This window comes from Maniola jurtina, chromosome 6, assembly GCF_905333055.1.
Source record: "Maniola jurtina chromosome 6, ilManJurt1.1, whole genome shotgun sequence".
Lineage (NCBI taxonomy): Eukaryota > Metazoa > Arthropoda > Insecta > Lepidoptera > Nymphalidae > Maniola > Maniola jurtina.
In genome coordinates, this window is record NC_060034.1 from 14,593,362 (window position 1) to 14,616,038 (window position 22,677).

Genomic DNA, 22,677 nt, shown 5'->3' on the forward strand with positions numbered 1-22,677 from the left:
AATCAGTCTTCGGCTGACTGTCGCTGGGTCACCCCCGTCGCCCTAGACAATGAACATAGTAACTTTGTAAAATTCATCTTAAGTAAATTCATTTATTAACGATTTAAACGAGCGATAAGCGAGCGACTGTTTCTCCTACGGTTTTTCTCATTTGTAATTTAATCACTTAGAAAAACATACCTAGGTCTCTCCATCACCCGTTATGTAGTGAGGGAGTCTGAACTATCTTATGAGGTCTTCAACTAACGACCTTGTGTCAGATCCATAACTTAGCTACCTTAATATAGCTCAAGAGTAAAAATGGATCTTCTAGGCAATAATTGACCAATATAGTGGAGCTTCCTTATTGTACATCTTCAATGGGGTGAGATCGCAGTCAGGTATGAACTTTCAATTTATCAATTTTTTAGCAAAAAAATGGGTGCTTCTTACCACGCAAGTTCCCTTGTCCATGTCTCGCATGCTGTATCCACATATCATGTTCTTAGTGATCATTTTTTCAGGATAAAATAGCTGGCATTCCGTATTACTTATTATTGGTAAGGTGACCTCCCTCAGTTTGTCACTAAGTTGCATTTGACCATCCTGCAAAACAAGCATGAAAAGCTTGATTCGTAGTGGAATCGTTTTGTCCCATCATATTGCTGTCGTTGAAGTGGCACTAATACATAATAGGCAAAGAAACCGTTGAACTAAAGAAATTGTAAAGAGCAACCTCTGAGTTTGTTGCTGGTTCGTCTTGGTTGGAAAGGCGTGCCGAAGCAGTGGTACATGCAGTTGACAATTCAAAAGAAAATGTTTATTTGTATAAAAATATTTCTCTTCTATTCTCAGAATCAGATAACTTAAATTTACGTGGATGGAGTTGCGAGCATCAAGTAGTATAAGAAGTGGATTATTATTATACTTTACCCCTTGATATCCCCATCCAGTCACGCGAATCTCCCTTGGGACTGAGGCGTTACGTGAAACTACAAAAGCAGTTCGCACCGTACGACCTAGTGGGATTTTCATCACTGTCCGCATGTATGCAATATCACAGTTATTTTGTGGATAGTCGTATTCCGGATGCAACACTATGTATTTGATAGGTACCATCGTCCCCTGGCCACGGATGTTGCTACCAACTCGAACGATAAGGTCTTCCGGGTTAGCGCTGGAATCATGAAAACATCTCACCATCTTCATCATCTCAACCCATTGCTGGCCACCACTGACCACGGGTCTCCTCTCAGAATGAGGAGGGTCATAGTCCACCACGCTGACCAAGAATTAAGGTGGATGCGACGGGTCTGACCGCGAAATTCAAATTTTATCAGATTTTTCGCAATTTGTAAAATAATACGACAAAGTAGGCTTATGGCATTCTATTTGCGACAATAACAGTATCATCCCCACCTATTTATTTAAAAATCTTTACTTGAAAGGGTCCAGTTTAAGAAATTAGCTCTAGTATCGAATGTAGCTCACAAATTAGTCGATACAAGAGCTAATTTCTTAAACTAGACCTTATCAAGTAAAGATTTTTATATAAACACGTGGAAATTATACTGCCATTGTGGCAATTAGAATGCCATAAGCCTACTTTGTCGTATTAGTTTACAAATTGCGAAAAACCAAATAAAATTTGAATAATTTCGCGGGCAGACCCGTCTCTTGCCCCTTAAGAACATTATGGTGAACTCTCAGGCATGTAGGTTTCCTCGCAATGTTTTCCTTCATTGTTAAAGCAAGTGATATTTAAAAAAAAAATACATGTCAAAATTACGGAACTGGTAGGATTCGAAACTGCGTCTGCATAGACATCGCGCTCGAGCGTCATAATAGCTTTATGTACTGAAGCGACTGCTAATGCCATCTAGTAACGACACGTTGCAAATATCCAAACTACTTTTCCCATATTTCAATGCAGCTCTTTGAAGGAGAAAGTTGCCTCATTATTAAAATAAGTCGGACACGCGCGAGTCGGACTCGCGCACCGAGGGTTCCGTACTAAAGAAGAAATAAAACGGTCAGAATGTTGAATTGTTACATATTGTAACTTTTATGATTTGAAAAGAGCAATTGTTGAGTTTTTTGCCGACCGCTTACGAATCTACTGATAGAATCTGCATTCCAAATTATTGGAGTCAAAGACGTACGAGTAGCATAAGAAACACTAGGTAATAGGTAGTTGCCCTACATGATTATTTTTAAGATTCCTTATCTCAAAAGGAAAAAAGGAACCCTTGTAGGATCACTTCGTTGTCCGTCTGTTCGTCTGTCGGTCTGTCGCGTCTGTCAAGAAAATCTATAGGGACCCGTTGACCTACAATCATGGGCAGGTAGGTAGGTCTTATAGCAGTAAGAGAAAAAATCCGGGAACCGGGAATTTATGGTTACGTCATAAAAAAAATTAAAATGTGTTTGTTCCTGAACAAATAATTAGTATTTTCAATTTTCAAATTGAGATAACTATACCAAGTTGAGTATCATATGAAAGGGCTTCGCCTGTATATTCTAAAACAGATTTTTATTCATTTTTGTGCGTGATAATTTTTGATTTATCGTACAAAACGTTGGAAAAATACCCAAGTACGGAACCTTCAGTGCGCGAGTCTGACTCGCACTTGGTCGGTTTTTTACTTACTCTTCAACGCAGTGAGCGGCGGTAAAGATGGTCCGCATGCCCATAATGACACCTGAGCAAAATTTCGCATTCTCTCTGCTTATTTGCACTTGGTAAGGAGCAGCGAGAGCCCCTCTCTCAGCCTCGTCTCCTCCAGCTATCTTTCCCTCAACTTCATTTGGCACCGTATCATTTTTTTGTTCGACATTGCCTTCTGAAAATAGACTCAAAAGATTGAAAAAGTCAGTCACCTTGTTCTATTTTTAAGGGTTTTATAGTAAGTCAAATCAAATCTTTGTAAAATTGTGGATATTACACTACTACATTTGGTATTTACCGATAAATCCAATCGAAAACTGCAATAAAAATGGAATTAAATTTTGAATAGAAGCAGGCGTTACTTTGCGGAAGTCCATGATAATATACAGCCAATCAAAAGCTCAATTTACTATAATCCGCTAAAAACGGCAAATCTGTATGGAACAACGTGCAGCATGCGACATGCACCACCCGTCCTCTCACTGCTTAGCATGCAGGAAAAGCCAGCCACCAAGCAAACCCCAAGTACCACCAGTGGTGTGGTGGTATTTGGGGCTTGCTTGCAATGGGCGGGCATATGGTGAATGTCGCTTGCTGCATGTTGTGCCACACAGATTTGCCTTTTTCAGCGAATTATAGCAAATTAAGCTTTTGGCTCTTTGTATTAAATTTTATATTTCTTTCCCCACTCTCGCTCGCTTCGCTCAATTAAGTAATTATACTCGAACAATTTACCTGGATACGCCAACGTCACAGTCACCAAACAAAATAAAAAATAAAGCAACATTACGTTGTAAGTAACTAACCAAATACCAATCTATAACTGGCGATGAGACACACAAGAAAGCTATATAGGTCTACTTCTTTTTGATTGCCATTCATCCCACCCACATCACTAGATTCAATAGGCTGCTAATTTACCCTTATATCAATTAACAAAAAAAAAGTAATATCTAATCACTGTTTTTTTAAAAAGTAATGCCTTAATTAAAACCAAGCTCAAGGTAGCTCGTCAAAGCGTCTGAAAATCGTCAAATGCATAAACCTTATCTTTGTTTACTGGTTCCATCTGATTAGACTTCTTTTGAGAAAGTTTTCCTGCCTGTTCTCTGGTTCTTCTCATTGTTCGAGATTAAACGTACACGCTCACAGCCACAGACACACACACACACACACACACACATACACACACACACACACACACACACACACACACACACACACACACACACACACACACACAGTCAAAGTGGCGTGTTAAAATACTAAACTTATTCTAAGAGCGGTGTTTGTTGCTGCTGAAAAGTTGTAGAGTGGATTGTAGAGACCACGTATTTAAATTGGCGGCCGGAAGTTGCTGGATGAGGAAATTGAGGATGGGTGATGATAGGCCTTTCCCAAAATGTAGCCTATGTCACCCGAACCAACGGACCATAACAACAAATCAATTGACACTTCATTCAACAACGCTACGGTGGAACGCACAGATATTAGTTACATACATACATACATCCATATACATATATAGACTGCTAAAATTATAATTAACTATTCCTATTGGCTTTGCCGTAGTCGGCTAAAGATGATACACGTTTAAAATGTATTTTTTAAAATATAAAACTTGTCTGGTGGTAGCTGGCACCAACTTTTTGTTTACATTTGGTGAGTTTGTTACAAAATATCACTATATCTGTGATGGTAATTAATATCCAATTCTTACATAAGTTATGGACTAAGAGCCTGTGAGGCCAGACCTTCAATTATTTTATAAAAGCTGAAAGTTTGTATGCGCATTGTCCCCAGCTTAGGGAGAAACGATCAGCGACTATGAAGTTTGGATCAACTTGGCTTTGGCAAAGGTGTATAAAATCTTTCGTCAAAGTAAAGTGCAATTTTTTTTATTATTTTCTTCGGAATAGTATAAGAAATTACGATATACATTACAAGACACTTAGTATCGTGACAATACCCTGCCAGATACCCTTGAACTTTAATAAATAGGGAAAATCCGAAAACCATGTGGTCACATTACAAAAAAAGTGTTAATATCTTGTACGATGGTACGGAACCCTTCATGTGCGAGTCCTGCTCGTACTTGACTGGTTTTTATTCTTTAATTACAGAACCTTAAAATTATTCAGTCTAGATAAAGCGATAATTTTCCTAACCGTGACCTGGTATAATACATTCATATTATAAAAAAGATGGAACACACTACACATAATTTACACATTTTGCAGTATGGTTAGTAGATGGAGGCAAAAATGTGCCTATTAGGTCGTATTCATTTTTATTTTACAATCAATAATAATGCGCGATTGATACCTATGTTTCTTTTTTGATAGTCTTTTTAATCGCCTTCAAATAGGAGGTCCTTAATTTGACCCATATTTTTTGGCAAAATAATTTCTTTATTTGTGTAAATCTGAACTGATTTAATTATTTTTAGTGGAAATTGACTATATTTTATTGCGATTTATTATTATTATTATCTCAGTCCATCGTTCGTCCACTACTGAGCACGGGTTTCCTAAAAATACCCAATTAAATTATTCGATTCTGGGTCAACGTTCTATAACAAATACCAAAATTTCGTTTCTGTGATTCATTTCGTATGTGGTTCGTGGACAGATAGACAGACAGATAGTAGAGTAGCATCAATAGACTCCGTTTTTTATAAGAGGGGTGTTATAATTTTGACGTGTGTATATCAGTGTATCTGTTTGTGGCATCGTAACTCCTAGACTATTGAACCGATTTTAATTTAGTTTTTTTTGTTTAAAAGGTGGCTTGTTCGAGAGTGTTATCTTAGCTATAATCCAAGAAAATCGGTTCAGCCGTTTGAAAGTTATCAGCTCTTTTCTAGTTACTGTAACCTTCACTTGTCGGGGGTGTTATAAATTTTTAATTTACACTTGTCCTTTGAGTATACGGAACCCAAAAAAACCTAGCTTCGAAAAAATAGATGTGTGTGCACACTGATCGCGATTGATTAGCTGTTACCTGTTATGCAGTTCCTTCTTCTCTCTCTCTGAGAGTAAAACAATAGTTTGCGGATATGAACACATTTATTTGAGTTAAACTAAAATACTGGTGGTGCCAGAAGCGGGTTAAATCAGTTAAATGGTCAATTTTGAGGACGATTTCCGTCACGTCCGGCGTATGCACTTCGTATTCGTTTGAGATCCTACACCAGTAGTAAGGTCGTGGACTCTACTGCAATCAAATCGTAATGAGAGTTGAGTCGCTGCTTTACGGACACATAGTATAAATTATATGTAGGTATACTATGGCTCTAGCTTTGCAGGACGTTTTTGAGGTCGCTCCATAGGACGCCTCGTAGGCCTCTGAGGACGTTCAACGGGTTGTTCGGAAGGTCTTTCAGGCCGCTCTGAAGGTTTGTCAGGCTGCTCTGCAGGGTTTTTAGGTTTCTTTGGAGCTTTGTCAGGTCGCCCTGAAGGCCTCTCTGAAGGTCTTTCGGGGATCTCTGAAGGTCTTTGAGGACTATCTGAAGGCCTTTCAGACGTCTCCGAAGGTTTTTGAGGTCGCTCTGAAGGTTTCTCTGAAGGTCTTTCGGGGATCTCTGAAGGTCTTTCAGGTAGCCCCGAAGGTCTTTCTGGTCTCTCTGAAGGTCTTTGAGATGTTTCTGAAGACGTTGTGGGTCTCTTTGAAGGTCTTTCAGGTCTCTTTGAAGGTCTTTCAGGTCTCTCTGAAGGTCTTTCGGGTCTCTCTGAAGGCCTTTCATCGGTCTCTGAAGGTCTTTCGGGTATCTCTGAAGGTTTTTGAGTACTATCTGAAGGCGTTTCGGGTCTCTTCGAAGGTCTTTTGGGTCTCTCTGAAGGTCTTTTGGGTCTCTCTGAAGGTCTTTCATCGATCTCTGAAGGTCTTTCGGAGGTATCTGTAGGTCTTTCAGGTATGTCTGAAGGTCTTTGAGGTGTTTCTGAAGGCCTTGTGGGTCTCTTTGAAGGTCTTTCGGGTCTCTCTGAAGGTCTTTCATCGGTCTCTGAAGGTCTTTCGGGTATCTCCGAAGGTTTTTCAGAACTATCTGAAGGCGTTTCGGGTCTCTTTGAAGGTCTTTTGGGTCTCTCTGAAGGTCTTTTGGGTCTCTCTGAAGGTCTTTCGTCGGTCTCTGAAGGTCTTTCGGAGGTATCTGTAGGTCTTTCAGGTATCTCTGAAGGTCTTTGAGGTATTTCTGAAGGCCTTGTGGGTCTCTTTGAAGGTCTTTCAGGTCTCTCTGAAGGTCTTTCGGGTGTCTCTGAAGGTCTTTCATCGGTCTCTGAAGGTCTTTCAGGTATCTCCGAAGGTTTTTGAGAACTATCTGAAGGCGTTTCGGGTCTCTTTGAAGGTCTTTTGGGTCTCTCTGAAGGTCTTTTGGGTCTCTCTGAAGGTTTTTTGGGTCTCTCTGAAGGTCTTTCATCGGTCTCTGAAGGTCTTTCAGAGGTATCTGTAGGTCTTTCAGGTATCTCTGAAGGTCTTTGAGGTGTTTCTGAAGGCCTTGTGGGTCTCTTTGAAGGTATTTCAGGTCTTTCAGGTCTCTCTGAAGGTCTTTCATCAGTCTCTGATGGTCTTTCGGGTTTCTCTGAAGGTCTTTGAGGTCTGTCTGAAGGTCTTTGAGGTCGCTTTAAAGGTCTTCCAGGCCGCGGTTCGGAGCGGATAGCTTTCGTGATAAAATCGCGTATCTCCGGTGCTTCGACGTAAGTAAAGACACTGGGCCCCATACCAGGACCGCAACCTCTGGCATAGGAACTGATTCCAATCAGTCTTCGGCCGGCTGTCGCTGGGTCACCCCCGTCGCCCTGGACAATGAACATAGTAACTTTGTAATATTCACCCCTTAAGTGAATTCATTTTTTGACGATTTAAAAGAGCAATTAACTTAGCAGAAGTCTGTTAAGTAGTTGTCGCTAGCCTAAAAGCTTATTCAATATAGCTTATTCAATACGACTATACTTTAATGTTATTTGGTTGTTAACTTTGCCTTTAATTTATAATCTACCATGTCATTAGACGACTGCACAACGCGAAGAATGTATATCCCGGCAGGGGTTTGGAATTAAATAATTTCTAAATTTCTGGTCTGGTCTGGTGGGAGGCTTCGGCCGTGGCTAGTTACCACCCGCAAAGCCGTGCCGCCAAGCGATTTAGCGTTCCGGTACGATTTCGTGTGAAACCAAAGAAGTATGGGTTTCGTGAAAACTGCTATACCCCTTCCTGGTTAACTCGCTTACATCTTAGACTGCATCATCACTTACCACCAGGTGAGATTGCAGTCAAGGGTTAACTTGTAACTGAATAAAAAAATGTGTTCATCAGTCTATTTATACAAAAGTTTGAAAAATAGGATCAACGAAAATTGACGTGCTGTTACGTGGGGGTGTCTTGGTGCTCATAAAATAAACACGAAGTTCGATAGACACCCCGTTTATTTACTGTCTTTTCACACTTGTCTTTCGTCACTTGACTTTGTGAAGGGTTTATTGAGCCGTCTTTCGCTGAGGCCTGGCCGGCGCCGGCGGGCAAGACTACCAGGTCCCTAGCCTAGGACAGATATGACTGAAGAATTGAGAACTGATTTATTTTGTCCAAATGTACCGTTTTATAGGCCCCATACTGCTGATCTATGATTTATTATTGGTGTCAATTCGGAGATAGCAATTCAGCAATATGTGGCCTAGGCTAGGGTTGTGACAGTGCGTTTATGCCTTAATAACTTATAGTAATACTTAATTCAAAAATTCATTTAAGGGAACAAATGAACTTTTGCCTACTTTTTATATTTTTAACCCCCGACCCGAATAAAGGAGTGTTATAAGTTTGACGTCTGTATCTGTGTATCTAAACTAATGAACCGATTTTAATTTAGTTTTTTTGTTTGAAAGGTGGCTTGATCGAGAGTGTTCTTAGCTATAATCCAAGAAAATCGGTTCAGCCATTTGAAAATTATCAGCTCTTTTCTAGTTACTGTAACCTTCACTTGTCGGGGGTGTTATAAATTTTTAATTTAAACTTGTTTCTAAAAATGGTTGGTTTTTTTCATTCATTAGAAACACACGCTTGATCACAATTACACCAGATGGAAAGTGATGATGTGGCCTTAGAGGGGACGCATTTGCCTAGCGTAATATGATGTTTATATTCACTCTTGTTTTTTAAATTAAAAATTAAATTAAAAATCTTGATCATTACCATGCAAGTGCCCTTGTCCATGTCTCGCATGCTGTATGCACAGATCATGTTCTTGGTGATGCTTTTTTCAGGATAAAATAGCTGGCATTCCGAATTACCTATTAATGGTATGGTGACCTCCCTCAGTTTGTCACTAAGTTGCATTTGACCATCCTGCAAAACAAGCATAGAAGGTTAGGATTCATCTTGGAATCACTTTGTGATATCGGTAGTATTGCTGTCGTTAAGAATGCCATAGCAATCAGCATTAGCAGGCGGGACATACTCTAAAATATATTCCTGCTACTGACGCCCGCGACTTCGTCCGCGTGGATTTAGGCTTTTCGAAATCCCGTGGGAACTCTTTGAATTTCCGGGATAAAAAGAAGCCTATGTGCTAATCCAGGATACTATCTATCTCCATTCCGAATTTTAGCCAAATCCGTCCAGTGGTTTTTGCGTGAAGGAGTAACAAACATACACACACACACATACAAACTTTCGCTTTTATAATATACATATTAGTGTGATATCCTACTAATTTTATAAACGTGTAAGTGTGGATGTTTGGATTTTTGGATGTCGCTGGCATAAGCTAGTAGGACAAAATTTTCAATAAGTCGTTTGGAAACAAGACGACATTAGTGACCTACCTACCTTTTGTTTAAGGAGTAGAATAGGTAAGTTCATATTTTGTGGTTATGTTATAATCAAACATGGACTTCGTCTGTGGTGGCGTTTGCTGGCGCGCGTGTTGTGACTTTTTGGAGTGTTTTTTTTGTTAAAACTGACTGGAAAGCGCTCTAAGGGGGTGCCGTGCGTATGTCGGTGAGCGCCGGCACAGACGGGGTCCATACTTGTATAGTTTAACTAACATGTTACAAATAACTACAAACTTGACATTGGCTAATCATTGTAAAAGCCAGACGAGAGAGAAAAAAAAAAATCAAACATGAGTATGAATCAGTTAATAGAGATAAGACTATAAATTCAGAAAGATAAGAACCTAGAAAACAGTTGTAAGTAATTTTTATCTTTCTCATTTATTTCTCATTTCTTTGCAGCCTCGTACATCTCAGTTTGGTCATTGGTTCGATTATAATAAGTGGAGTTCTATTATAGTTTTAACGGCCTATGGTGCAGTGGTAAGCGCTGTGTCTTATTAGTGGGAGGTTCCGGGTTAGATCCCCGACAGGGGATTGGAATTTTATAATTTCTTTTCTGGTCTAGTCTGATGGGAGGCTGCGGCCGTGCCTCGTTACCACCATACCGGCAAAACCGTGCCGCCAAGCGATTGTGCGTTCCGGTACGATGTGCCGTGTAAAAACCAAAAGAGTATGGGTTTAATGAAAGACTGCCATACCCCTTTCAGGATAGCCCGCTTCCATCTTAGACTGCATCATCACTTACCACCAGGTGAGATTGCAGTGAAGATCTAACTTGTATCTAATTTAAAAAAATACTTTACCCCTTGATAGCCAAATCCAGTCACGCGTACTTCGTTCGGGAGTGAGGTATTAGGTTCAGCTATAAAAGCAGTTCGCACCGTAGGGCCTAGTCGGAAAAAAACTACCATCCGTACGTATGCAATATCAAAGTTATTTTGCGGATAGTCGTATTTAGGATGCTGCCCTATCTTGTCAACAGGTATCCTCATCCCCTGGCCACGGATGTTGCTACCAACTCGAACTGTGAGGTCTTCAGGCTTGGCACTGGAATCATGAAAACATCATCGTCATCATCTCAACGGGTACGGGCCACGGGTTTCCTTCAGAACGAAAAGAGTTTTAGGTCATTGACCACCACGCTGGACAAATACTTACAAATTGGTAGCTTCACAGTTCACATACCGCCGAAAACATTATGGTGAACTCTTAGGCATGTTTGATGACCCCCTTGGTGGTGTGCGCTGTGGTGTTATTAGTAGGTTTGCGGTTAAAGAAACATTAGTCTCATTAATAATTAATAATTAATTAAAAATTCACTTACATGAGAAAGAATATTACAAAACAATAGGTATCTTATTCATATAGTATTGCGATTTTATATAAAAACGACTAGATACGGCTTGGCACTTCAGGGTAAGTACAGCACAGTATTTTCTGTGCCTACGTGTATGTATTTTATAGCATGTATAGGTGTTATTATATATACATATGTATAAATATATATATAGCTGTTCGTGATGATTCACTGACTCATTGATCATCTCTCCTGAAAAATTTTCTATGAAATTTTTTTTTTCACTGACGGTTTCGTCTAGAAGACAAAAAAATCATTAGGAACAAAAATATGGAGAGAGCTGATGATTGAGGATTTCGGAGACGGGTGAAGAGCACGCTTAAGGTATTGAAGATAGGTGGGGGGTGCTCGAGCAAATGTCACTCGAAATGTCATCCGATTGCCAGAGAACTGAAAAAAAATCAAAATGGCAAAATAAAGATGGCCGCCATACAAACGTCGGTGTCCATCTCGGAGGGTATAAAAGATGGAAGAGTGGTTTCTTGGCAAAAGATGACCAGGATCCGAAGGTTTCATTTTTATTTTAATAGTCGTGCATGTGAATTTAGTATTAATAATATTTATAGATTATATTTATTTACTTATTTATAAATTTTAAATATATCATGTGGCAGTTTATGCTCTATGCTATGCTTATAGATCAGGAATAACATAGGGTCTAATATTGATCCCTGAGGAACGCCAAATATGACAGGTTTCGGTTCACTCCTATAATCTCCAATTTAAACTATCTGACTGCGGTTTGATATGTATGATTTTAATATTCTATATGCGGAGCCCGTTATTCCTAGATTTGCAAATTTTTCCAGGAGTATTTTATGACTTACAATATCGATAGCCTTTTTTAAATCTATAAATATCCCTAGAGCTATTTTCTTTTCATCTATATTTACTTTAAGTTTAGTTATATGATCTATTGTAGCTGAGAGTGTGTTTGATTTTTTCCGAAAGGCGTATTAATTATTTGATATAATATTGTTGAAATTTAGGTATAAATTCTAAGCGATTATAAATAATCTTTTGAAAGATTTTCGATACAATAGGGATAACAGGTATCGGGCGGTAGTTGCCAGGGTCGCTTTTGGTGCCTGACTTAAAAATAAGAGTAACTTTGGCAATTTTTAGACTTTCTGGAAAAATTCCCCGTTCTAGACAATCATTTATACAGTTGGTAAGGTTGGAATTGATTAATGGTTTAATATATTTAATAGATTTGGTGTTGATCCCATCTATGCCGGCGGCCGTATTAGAATTTAGATTGTCTACTATTTTGCTTATTTCAGAAATAGATGTTGGTAATAAGTGGGATAGCTGTGTTGACACTGTTTTAGTATCGATGAACACAATAGCCTTATGGTATGTAGCAGGTATTGCGTTAGCCAAAGTCTCACCAATAGTAGAAAATAACTTGTTGAAATATTCACAAATTTCGACTGGATCGCAGATAAAATCTCTTTCGGTTTTTAGTTTAGCTGGAGCATTGATTTATTGCAGCAAAGGGTATTTATTAGGGACCACATTTTAGCAGGCTTATTCTGACAATTTTAAAAAGATTTACAATAATACTCGGTTTTAGTATGTTGTACGGTTTGCGCAACATTCTTTTTCTCTGCCATAAACTCTTGTCCTATTTTATTATCAGTCGGGTTCTTCCGATATTTTAGCCATACAGCTTTTCTTATATTTAGGATTTTCTAATTCTAATTTCTGGTCTGGTCTGATGGGAGGCTTCGGCCGTGGCTAGTTACCCCCCTACCGGGAAAGCCGTGCCGTCAAGCGGTTTAGCGTTCCGGTACGATGTCGTGTAGAAACCAAAGGAGTACCTATGAATTTAATGAAAACTACCAAACCTCTTTCATGTCAGCCCGCTTCCATCTTAGACTGACTACATCATCAATCACCACCAGATGAGATTGCAGTCAAGGGCTAACATTTATCTGAATTAAAAAATAAGTATAAAAATGTAGGTTACCAAAACATTGCAAATGTTTTCCTTCACTGATAAAGCAGGTTATATTGAATTGCTCAAAACACATAACTCCGAAAAGTTACAGGCGTAGGTAATATTGTTTCATTTATGTGTTTCACGCTTTACTGCGATTTTCAAGCTGTTGAAAAGATTATTTCAGACACCCAAAACATGATTTTTATAATTATATACGGAACCCCAAAAGAGCGAGGCCTGACTCGCACTTGGTCGGTTTTTTTAACTTACTTTTCAACGCAGTGAGCGGCGGTCACCATAGTCAGCATGGTTATAATGGTGCCTGTGCAGAATGGCGCATTCTCTCTGGCTATTTGTGCTTGGTAAGGAGCAGAGCGGTCCCCTTCACGAGACTCTTCTCCTCCAGCAATCTTTCCTTGAACTTCATTTGACTCCGTATCGGTTTCCAATACGACATCCCCTTCTGAAAATAGATTCAAAAGGTTGAAAAAAAAATATTTTTGTACTTTATAAATCTATACTAATAAATAAAATTGGAGTGTCTGTCTGTAATTTCGAAATAACTACCTCATATTAAGCTCATATGGTTATTTGAACGATACCAACACTGAATCACACGTTTTTAAAATTTTTGTCTGTCTGTCTGTCTGTCTGTCTGTCTGTCTGTCTGTCTGTCTGTCTGTTTGAAAAGGCTAATCTTCGGAACGGCTGGACCGATTTTGACGGGGTTTTCACAGACAAGTAGAGGATTGATCAGGGAGTAAAATAGGCTACTTTTTTAACCGACTTTCAAAAAGGGAGTTGTGTTTTTCTTCCTATGTACACCGAAATCTCCGAGATTTCTGAACCGATTTGCGTAATTTTTTTTTAATCGATAGAGGAACTTTGTGACAACTTTCCCACGGGATTTCAGACCCTAAATCCACGCGGGCGAAGCTGCGGGCATCAGCTAGTATAAATATAAATATATTTTTATTTTTATACACATAATTCTGATTCTGATTTACCGAACAAAATGTCGAAAAAATATGATTGTAGTATGGAACCCTCGGTGATTCACACTTGGCTGGTTTTTATTAAATTTACTAAAGTAGTTAATTAGGTAAATTACTTAAGAGGGGTCTCTCCGACACTCGCTCCATACAAACGTAGTTCCAATTTCATTTGAATATTAAGCAACCAAAGTCCATGAAATTTTGCAGACATGTTCTAGAACCTAATATCTATGCCTGTAGTTTTCCAGATTTCTGTTAAAATATTCGGTTTCAACGTTACGCGGCCTTAAAAATTCACATACAAATCTCTGAGCCCCTGTAATTTTAAAACTACATATTTTTAGAGAAATCTAAAACACCACAGGCACAGATATTAGTTTCTAGAATATGTCTGCAAAATTTCATGTACTTTGGTTGCTTAATATTCAAATGAAATTGGAACTACGAATGTATGGAGTGAGTGACGGAGAGAGCCTTGTTAATTCAGAAGTAATAAGGCTGAGACAGACGGACGAATTAACGGACAGACGGACAGACAGAAAGATAGCTACAAATTCAGCCAATCAGACTCGGTGACCTCGCTTCGTTCCATCAATTAGTAAATACTCGAATACGTTATTACCTGGATATGCCGAAATCACAATCACTAAACAAAATAAAAAATACACCAACATAACGTTCTTGTACAATACCAATATTCAAGTGGCAATGGGACACACAAGAAAGCTATATAATAAGGTCTACTTAGGTTGTCTTATTTGCATAGAAAATTCATCCCACCCACATCACATGCCATATTATAATATTCACAGGTTGCTAATTTACCCTTATTATCAATTAACAATAAAAATATACCAATAATTACTATGCTTATTATAAAAATACAAATTTTAAGGCTAGTTAAGGTGTGTGAAATACATCAAATGCATAATAGTAGATTATGCAACGTGGGGATAATGTAATGTCTTACGTCACGGGCATCTGGATAAATCCCAAGCCTAACGAGGGATTTTAGAGTAACTCCCGAGCGTAGCGAGGGTGTTGCATCCAGAATCCTGAGTAAAGCGCGGGGTTTATTGGCGCCCAAGACTAAGACAGCACTATCCCCAAGTTGAATACTCCGCTTTTCACACCTCGCGAGACAATAAAATCAAAATCTTCATATGCTTGGTATATTATGCATATAGGTACCTACCTATCTGTCTTTAGAAATATCTGGGAGCAAATCGTTTATTTGAGCATTAATAGTTTCCGCAGTTAGATTACTGCTGTAGTTCAGGTACATAAGCAACATTTTATACGAAAAAAATCGACATAACGGATGATACATTCAAAAAAGTAGTGGTCTCCAAAATTTTTTTTGCTATTGTTGTTTATGTTAACCGAGCGACAGAAAAACGATTTTACTATCTATCGCTATGTATCGGCATTTCGCTTTTTAATCTTTCATTGCAGAACCTTAAAATTATTCAGTTTCAGTATTTATAGTTAAAATTATAATTTTTCCTAACCGTGACCTGGTAATATGTTATTATAAAAAGATGAAATATTCTATGCAGGGCACATTTTGTAGTAGGTATGGTTAGTAGATGGGGGCGAGAATTCAATAGGTTTAATTATATTTTTATTTTTATGTTTCACTATTAATAATGACTTATTGATTATTTTTATAAAATGATTTTAATTAACTTCAAAAAAGGAAGCGGTTTTTAAGACAACGTGCATTTTTTGGCGAAACAACTTTCAAATTCTTCAAATCGGAACTGATTTCAATACACCTTTGAGGATATGAGGAAACCTGCATGCCTGTGAGCGTTCCGTAATGTTCTCAAAGGTGTGTGAAGTCTGCCGATCCGCATAATGCACATGGCGAGCTTGGTGGACTATGGCCAAACCGTTTTCATTGCTGGCGATGGGTTAATGATAACGATATTTTTAGAGTTCCGTAACTCAACAGGAAAAAGGAACCCTTGTAGGATCACTTTGTTGTATGTCTGTCTATCTTTCCGTCTTGTCTATCAAGAAATCTATATGGTACTTCCCGTTGAGCTAGAAACATGAACGGCAGGTAGGTAGGTCTTATAGCACTAGTAGTATAGAGATAAATCCGAAAAATGAGAATTCGTGACATCGCAAAAAAATGTATGATGATACGGAACCCGTCGTGTACGAATCCGATTCGCGGTTGACTGGTTTTTATTATTTTGTCTTACTGGTCGCATCGATTAACACACAATAACTTAAAATTTAAAAAAACCCCCGACACAAAAACCTCTATAAGAAAACTAGAAAATAGCTGATAACTTTCAAACGGCTGAACTGATTTTCTTCGAATATAGCTAAGAACACTCTCGATCAAGCCACCTTTCAAACAAAAAAACTAAATTAAAATCAGTCCATTCGTTTAGGAGCTACGATGCCACAGACAGATACACAGATACACACGTCAAACTTATAACACCCCTCTTTTTGGGTCGGGGATTAATAATAAATAATTTAAGTTTATAATATCCATTATTTAATAAACCCTCTTGGGTAAAATTACTAACGTTATCTGATTGCTTTTGATTATATAAACTAATACCTAGCTAGCTATCATCATCATTGAATATGGAGCGTTTTGATACCATTCAAAGTTATTAGATTTTGTAATTTACGTAAATGACTCACTGTGTACCCCATGGTAAATTACTCGAATTATAGATAATTCTTTTAGTATAATTCTTGCTTTTCCAGCAAAAACAGGTTTTTTGTACTCAAAAGTTTAATAAAACCGGTCAAGTGCGAGTCAGACTGGCGCACCAAGGGTTCTGCACTTCCATACTAGTATTTTAAATGTGAAACTGTGTTTGTTTTGTCCTTCAATCACGCCTCCACGGAGTAACCGATCGACGTGATTTTTGCATGGATATAGCTGAAGACCTGGATAGTGACATTAGGTACTTTTTATCCCAAAAAATAAAAGAGTTCCCACGGGATTTTTAAAATCCTAAATTCATGCGCATGAAGTCGCTGGCATCAGCGAGTTTCAAAATTTGAGTATCGGAGTGGTTAATTTTGCGTGTTGCCATTATATGTCATTATGTACTCGTATGTAACATTAAACGTGAGCGTGACTAGGTATTGAAATTATCCTGAGATCACGTTAAAGACATGTCGCTAGACTAAAAGTTGCAAAAAGACTTGACTGACTGACTGATCTTTCATCGCAGAACCTAAACCATTGAAGATTTTTGACAGTAAATTCCTTTTTTATCGCAGGCAGCCACTAAGAAATGAAAGTCCTGGGTGCCTATGAAATTCTATCTGTAAGGGGTAATAAAGTGGATGACTTGTATGAAAATTTTTCAAGTTATATCGATGAACCCGATAGCAAACCCCGAATCCCACTCTCCGGGAGGGTTAGTTGGGAAAGGGGCCCTCCCCCAATTAAACACAAGTCTAATACATTTGTGTCGAATATACAGAACAGCAATAAGGCAAAACTTTTGAAGAAAATGTCGTTAGTGTGGTCGTACTCTAACTCTTAGTCCTTGATGTTCAGTTGGACAGTTAGTATTTTAGTTGCCAAAGCATTTTCATGTCCAATGGTATGTGCAATAGTGCAGTGTGTTATACATGTCGTGTCAATTTCCGTGTTGTTTAAATAGTTTTGTTTAGTTGGGTTCACTGCCGTTACTTGTTCGAATGATTCAAACTATCATAATAATGTTTACTATGCTCTATTAGTGTGTAAAGAGATCGATGTTAGCTGTTTATCCTTTCCAATTTTCAATCTACTGATAAGTTGATTGAATATTGGAAAGGATCTAATCAAGGAATTGGAAGGAAGAATAAAGATTGGAAGGATGACTCAGACTCAGACTTGGGCGCGTTTGGAACCCTCGTAGCTTTAGTTTTAAGTAACGTTATTAATTATCACCACTATATCGTACAAGTTTAACAATTTCGACCATCAAAAGGAGTACAATTGGTATACTTTGAATAAATGGTTTTGACTTTGACTTTTGACTTTGATGTAATCTGTAGATAAGTTACTTAGCAACGTTCTTATTTTAAAAATTCTTTGATTTTGACAAATAACAAAAGTTGCTAAGTAACTTATCTACAGATCAGATATATTGAAAATGGACGTAAATAAATTAATAGAATTTATTTTATGTAACAAATCACATAACATCAATCACAGGGACACAATTCTATTAAATGTTGTTTTTCTAAATATTGCTAGGGGTCTTTCATGGTAGGGGTCTACGGTATAGAATAGAGTCCCCTCTTCTTATTTTACACATTATACTAATAATTCCTGAAATTGTAAAATCACACTTCACACTAATATTATAAAGGCGAAAGTTTGTATGTGTGTGTGTGTGTATGTTTGTTACTCCTTCAAGCAAAAACAACTGGACGGATTTGGCTGAAATTCGGCATGGAGATAGATAATATCCTGGATTAGCACATAGGCTACTTTTTATCCCGGAAAACCAAAGAGTTCCCACGGGATTTTGAAAACCCTAAATCCACGCGGACGAAGTCGCGGGCGTCAACTAGTATTGCATAAATGTGTAAGTTTGGATGTTTGTTCCCCTTCACGCCACAATGCCTACATCGATTTAGCTAATAGGAATGAAGTTAGCTTTTATCCTGAAAATCACAGAGTTCTCGTCGAATTTTTGAAAAATCTACATACTATCGCTCTTGACTGGGTTTTTTAGTAAGATAGTCTTCTAAGAATGACCATCCCTTAAATAAAGTATGTTAACTCAAAAAGCCGCAGTGGCTGAAATAATTCGACCGGGAGGTTGCAGATTTCTGCGATACTGGTTTCGTTTTGATATCTTACCTTGAATAATAACGGGAAATTGAATGATCAAATCAAATTCCACTCAAGTCAATGCCGTTCTCAAGTATTATCATAATATTATTTCATTTGGAGGCCATCATATTCAAATCCTGGCATCGTAGGAGCCTCCTCGCAAACCAACGAATAATTTTGAAAACAAGTTCTTCTGGTTATTATAAAGAAGTAGAGTCTGTAAGTTACTTTGTAGGAAGTTATCTCTGGAACCACTGAACCGATTTTGAAAATTCTTTTACCAGTAGAAAGCTATATTATTTCTAAGTGATATAGGCTATATTTTATTTTTAACATATTAGAGATCCCTACGATAATTGTAAAAGTCCGAGTGAAGCTGGGGCGGGTCACTAGTAGGTACCTACTTTTATATGAGCGGTGATAGTGGTCTAGTCTAGTCTAGTCTAGTCTAGTCTAGTCTAGTAACTTGGCCTCCTAGTTGGAGGGTCCTGGGTTCGATCCAGGGCACACATTGCTAACATTTCGGAACTATGTGCGTTTTAAGCTATTAGATATAGAAACTTAACTTGCTTTAACAGTGAAGGAAAACCAAGTTCCGTACCATCATACAAGAAATAACACTGTTTAATTTTCCGTACTCCCACATCCCCTGCTTGCCATCTTGACCTGTCGCGAACTATAGTTACCTATATGATTTAAAAAACACGCTGTAGTATATGGATTAAAGTACCAATAGAGTATAGATCATCAATTAAACGGCCGGGCCTTTGGTTAGCGTTGCGGCTCAATACCATTCAGTTAATAGCTAAGGCCTAATGATGATGACTACGTATCTATAAGCTGGCACTTCTATTTGATTGCTTGCTGTTTTAGCGTTGATGACCCTGACAGGGAAATGTCAAGAGTTTGAACCTGTGAGTTTCCTATACCTAAGCCCTACCGCCTATGCCCACACCCGAATTGGTTTTTTAAAAAAAAAAAGAGTATTGGCCATGCTAACCTTGCTCTCTTTTCCCCTCCTGTTTGTGCTAGGAGTAGGTACGACAATAGTGCAATGGGCCCACCCATTGCACTATTTTGAAGTTTGAACCACCGACCTTTCGGAATTCAGTCCGCTCTTCAACCTGACTCGCTCCAGCAATGCGCGAGGCTGCAATTGCTTGTATAGTATGGAGTATTATTGTAAATTGAACAATTGGAAAGAGCAACCGCCGAGTTTCTTGCTGGTTCTTCACGGTAGAAACGGCATTCCGAACCAATGGTAAATTATTTGACGATTCAAAAGTACTTGTAAAAGTTTATTTGAATAAAAATCAATAAAAATCAAACATCATCGTCAAGAAAAATATTCAAAAAAAAACTGACTTCAATGACCATAAACACTAAAAATAAAAAAATAATATAATTTATGACTTGTTAAATCTACTTACTTGCTAAGCGCAAGACGTGTTCAAAAAACATTTCTGTTTATCTTTATTACAACTACCTAACCTCACAAACAGGTTACGATGATATGAAAAACTTTTATACCTACGAGTACCTACACGAAGGATGTGTCGATCACGGACTTGATTAGATACTTTTTTAAGATTTTTTTTGGGTTTTTCGTATTATGTTTTTATCTGATAGTAGGTATACAGTTTATTTATTCAATGAATGTTTATATTATAGCAATAGTTTATGCCTGCGACTTTGTCCGCGTGGCTGTAGGTGTTTCAAAAACCCCCGAGGTGTTATTGATTTTCCGGGATAAAAAGGAGCCTATGTCCTTCAGAATACAACCTATCTCTGTACATTTCATTAAATTTGCTTAAATGGTTAGGCCTTTAAAACCCCCATTAGGTACTCTTTTATTTTTCGGGATAGGTCCTTCTTCGGGATGCAAGTTATTTCTTTACCAAAGGTCAAAATCGAATAAATGGATGGACCTTAACCATCTGACAGACCAACAATCTTTCTTATTTATAATATTAATAAGCATGTTGGCAATTGCTTTTAGATAAATATTGCAAAGTTCATCCTAACATAACATAATCACCAAAATACTATAAGTAATTGCATATACATAATAGTAACATGGTAGAGACTTACATAATTGTATGAATATGTATTTATTTATAATAGAAAATGATTTTAATATAACTTAAATATTCTTCCTAGTTATTTACTTAGAAGTCATAAATTGCAAGTATGTAGGCACATAATTAAATTGTCTTGCCAGTCTCCATACATCTATCAAGCATGTAACAAGTTACAGTGCTCCATTAATTATTATTTATGTAATATATACAACATAAATATTTAAATATATAAAATGTACGGCTTGGAAGGACGATGCAATATTAATAATTGTGTGCTTTGATCGTTAGTCAGCCATTTTTATTTATCGGAAAAAGAGAATAAGGAATTCTATACCTTAACACGTGCGAAGAGTCTTTTAAAATTACAATTGTTTATGATACAGTACAAGCCGGTCACGGCAACGTATTTTCAAATAAACAATAAAGAAACAGCAAATATTTTTATTATTTCTGATAAATATTTGTGTTAACAAATATCGATTCAATATTGACATTATTATTTTAATTTTTTATATCCTGTTTTACAAAACTGAAGTGATGGTTTCGTTTTCGTTGGAAAAAAATGGTAATTTCATCAACTGAATTTTTGTGTTAGTGTACAAAGTGAAATTTTTCAAAATGTTGGGAAAAAACGCGAAACTATTTTTCGGCGTGTCGATGTGTGTGCTGATTGCTGCCATAGTGTTGGCGACATGGGGATTCCCAAAAATTGTCCAGAGTCAAATTAATAAGGTAAGATCTTTTGGAATAATACGAAGTAGGTAATCCGTTGGTCCACATTTTAGTTCCATATATTTACTAGAGAGAGAGCCAGCGCGTGCAAGACCTACGTTATTTTATAAAAGCTGAAAGATTCTCTGCGTATTGCATCTAGCAGGGGGGGTTGCCACTATCTATGTCTGACAAGACATAACGTGATTTCTAATATTATTCCGAAGATAACAAGTGTAAATTAAAAATTTTCAACACCCCCGACAAATCATTTTCAAATAAATAATTATGTATATCTAGGCAACGTCCATCTTGACAGCTTGACAATTGTGAATTGACACTTGAATATTATGAACCTAAGGGTTATCTAACCTTCTTTTCTACAAGAAAACTAGAAAATAGCTGATAACTTTTAAACGGCTGAACCAATTTTTTTGGATTATAGCTAAGAACACTCTCGATCAAGCCACCTTTCAAACAAAAAAAAGTAAATTAAAATCGTTTCATTCGTTTAGGCGCTACGATGCCACAGACAGATACACAGATACACAGATACACACGTCAAACTTATAACACCCCTCTTTTTGGGTCGGGGGTTAAAAATATAAAAAGAATTAGACATTATACTTTGACGTAAGATTTTTTACCTATTATCCCAAAGCTAGCATAATCCAAACTTCATAGTCGCTTGTGGTTCCTCCCTGTGTTGGGGACAATACACAAGGAAACTTCCAGCTTTTATAAAATTACAAAGGTCTGGCACGCGCTGGCTCTTAGTCCACACAGAGTATTATTTTGGGACCGGTCGGTGAGGCCAAATTCAAATTCAAGTTCCTTATTTAAGCAGAAACAGAATGAAAAAACTATTAATATTTTAATTTAAACTAAGTAATTAAATACCTACGAGTATACTAGATATCATTAGAGATAGAAAAAGTTATCTTTAATTTTAAAGAAAATAAAATTTGTAGTTATTTAAAGATTTAAAAAATATATAGATATGTAGAAAATAAATATAAATGGTAATAGTGTAATAATACCTAGTGTTTAAAATAAACAGAGAGAGCTAGATTTACGATTGTCGAAGCTTTCATTTCCCGATATAAAATCCAATGTCTTGATAGTCGCTGATCGATTCAGAGACTAAAGTCGTGAAAAGGATTACCAACAGACATACCTGCGCGTTAATAATATCAGTAGGTATATAGGTAGATAGCTAATGGATCTTGACTTTGAAACCGCCTGCATTTTGTTCGGCGTTTCTGCCAGTCGCTGTGTGAATTTAATATTTGGCC

General features: G+C 37.5%; 2 protein-coding genes across 3 annotated transcripts in view; one reads left to right on the top strand and one right to left on the bottom strand.

Annotated features, from left to right (window-relative positions):
- Nucleotides 1-5,934: 5,934 nt before the first annotated feature.
- On the bottom strand, nucleotides 5,935-10,313 carry LOC123866277 (zonadhesin-like). Its single transcript, XM_045907731.1, has 3 exons — nucleotides 10,281-10,313; nucleotides 8,834-8,986; nucleotides 5,935-7,443 (listed from the first exon to the last, which is right to left on the bottom strand). Exons 2-3 carry the CDS (start codon nucleotides 8,975-8,977, stop codon nucleotides 5,935-5,937), a joined length of 1,653 nt encoding a protein of 550 aa, XP_045763687.1. The 5' UTR covers nucleotides 8,978-8,986; nucleotides 10,281-10,313.
- Nucleotides 10,314-17,343: 7,030 nt separating this feature from the next.
- Nucleotides 17,344-22,677, top strand: part of LOC123865936 (sensory neuron membrane protein 2-like) — a 35,592-nt gene continuing 30,258 nt past the window's right edge. Inside the window, exons 1-2 of one of the 2 annotated variants that reach the window (XM_045907157.1) lie at nucleotides 17,344-17,364; nucleotides 21,207-21,403. In XM_045907157.1, the coding sequence (XP_045763113.1) occupies nucleotides 21,290-21,403 (114 nt within the window). In that variant the 5' untranslated portion in view covers nucleotides 17,344-17,364; nucleotides 21,207-21,289. Of the gene's footprint in view, nucleotides 17,365-20,808; nucleotides 21,404-22,677 lie in introns of those variants that run through there. The other variant, XM_045907156.1, reaches the window with a different exon arrangement.

Coding starts and splice junctions, on each gene's coding strand:
- LOC123866277 (XM_045907731.1), bottom strand. CDS start 8,977: ATGCAACTTAGTGACAAACTGAGGGAGGTCACCATACCATTAATAGGT. Junction 7,444..8,833: donor TGGACAAGGGCACTTGCATG/GTAATGATCAAG, acceptor TTCATTGTCCAG/GGCGACGGGGGTGACCCAGC.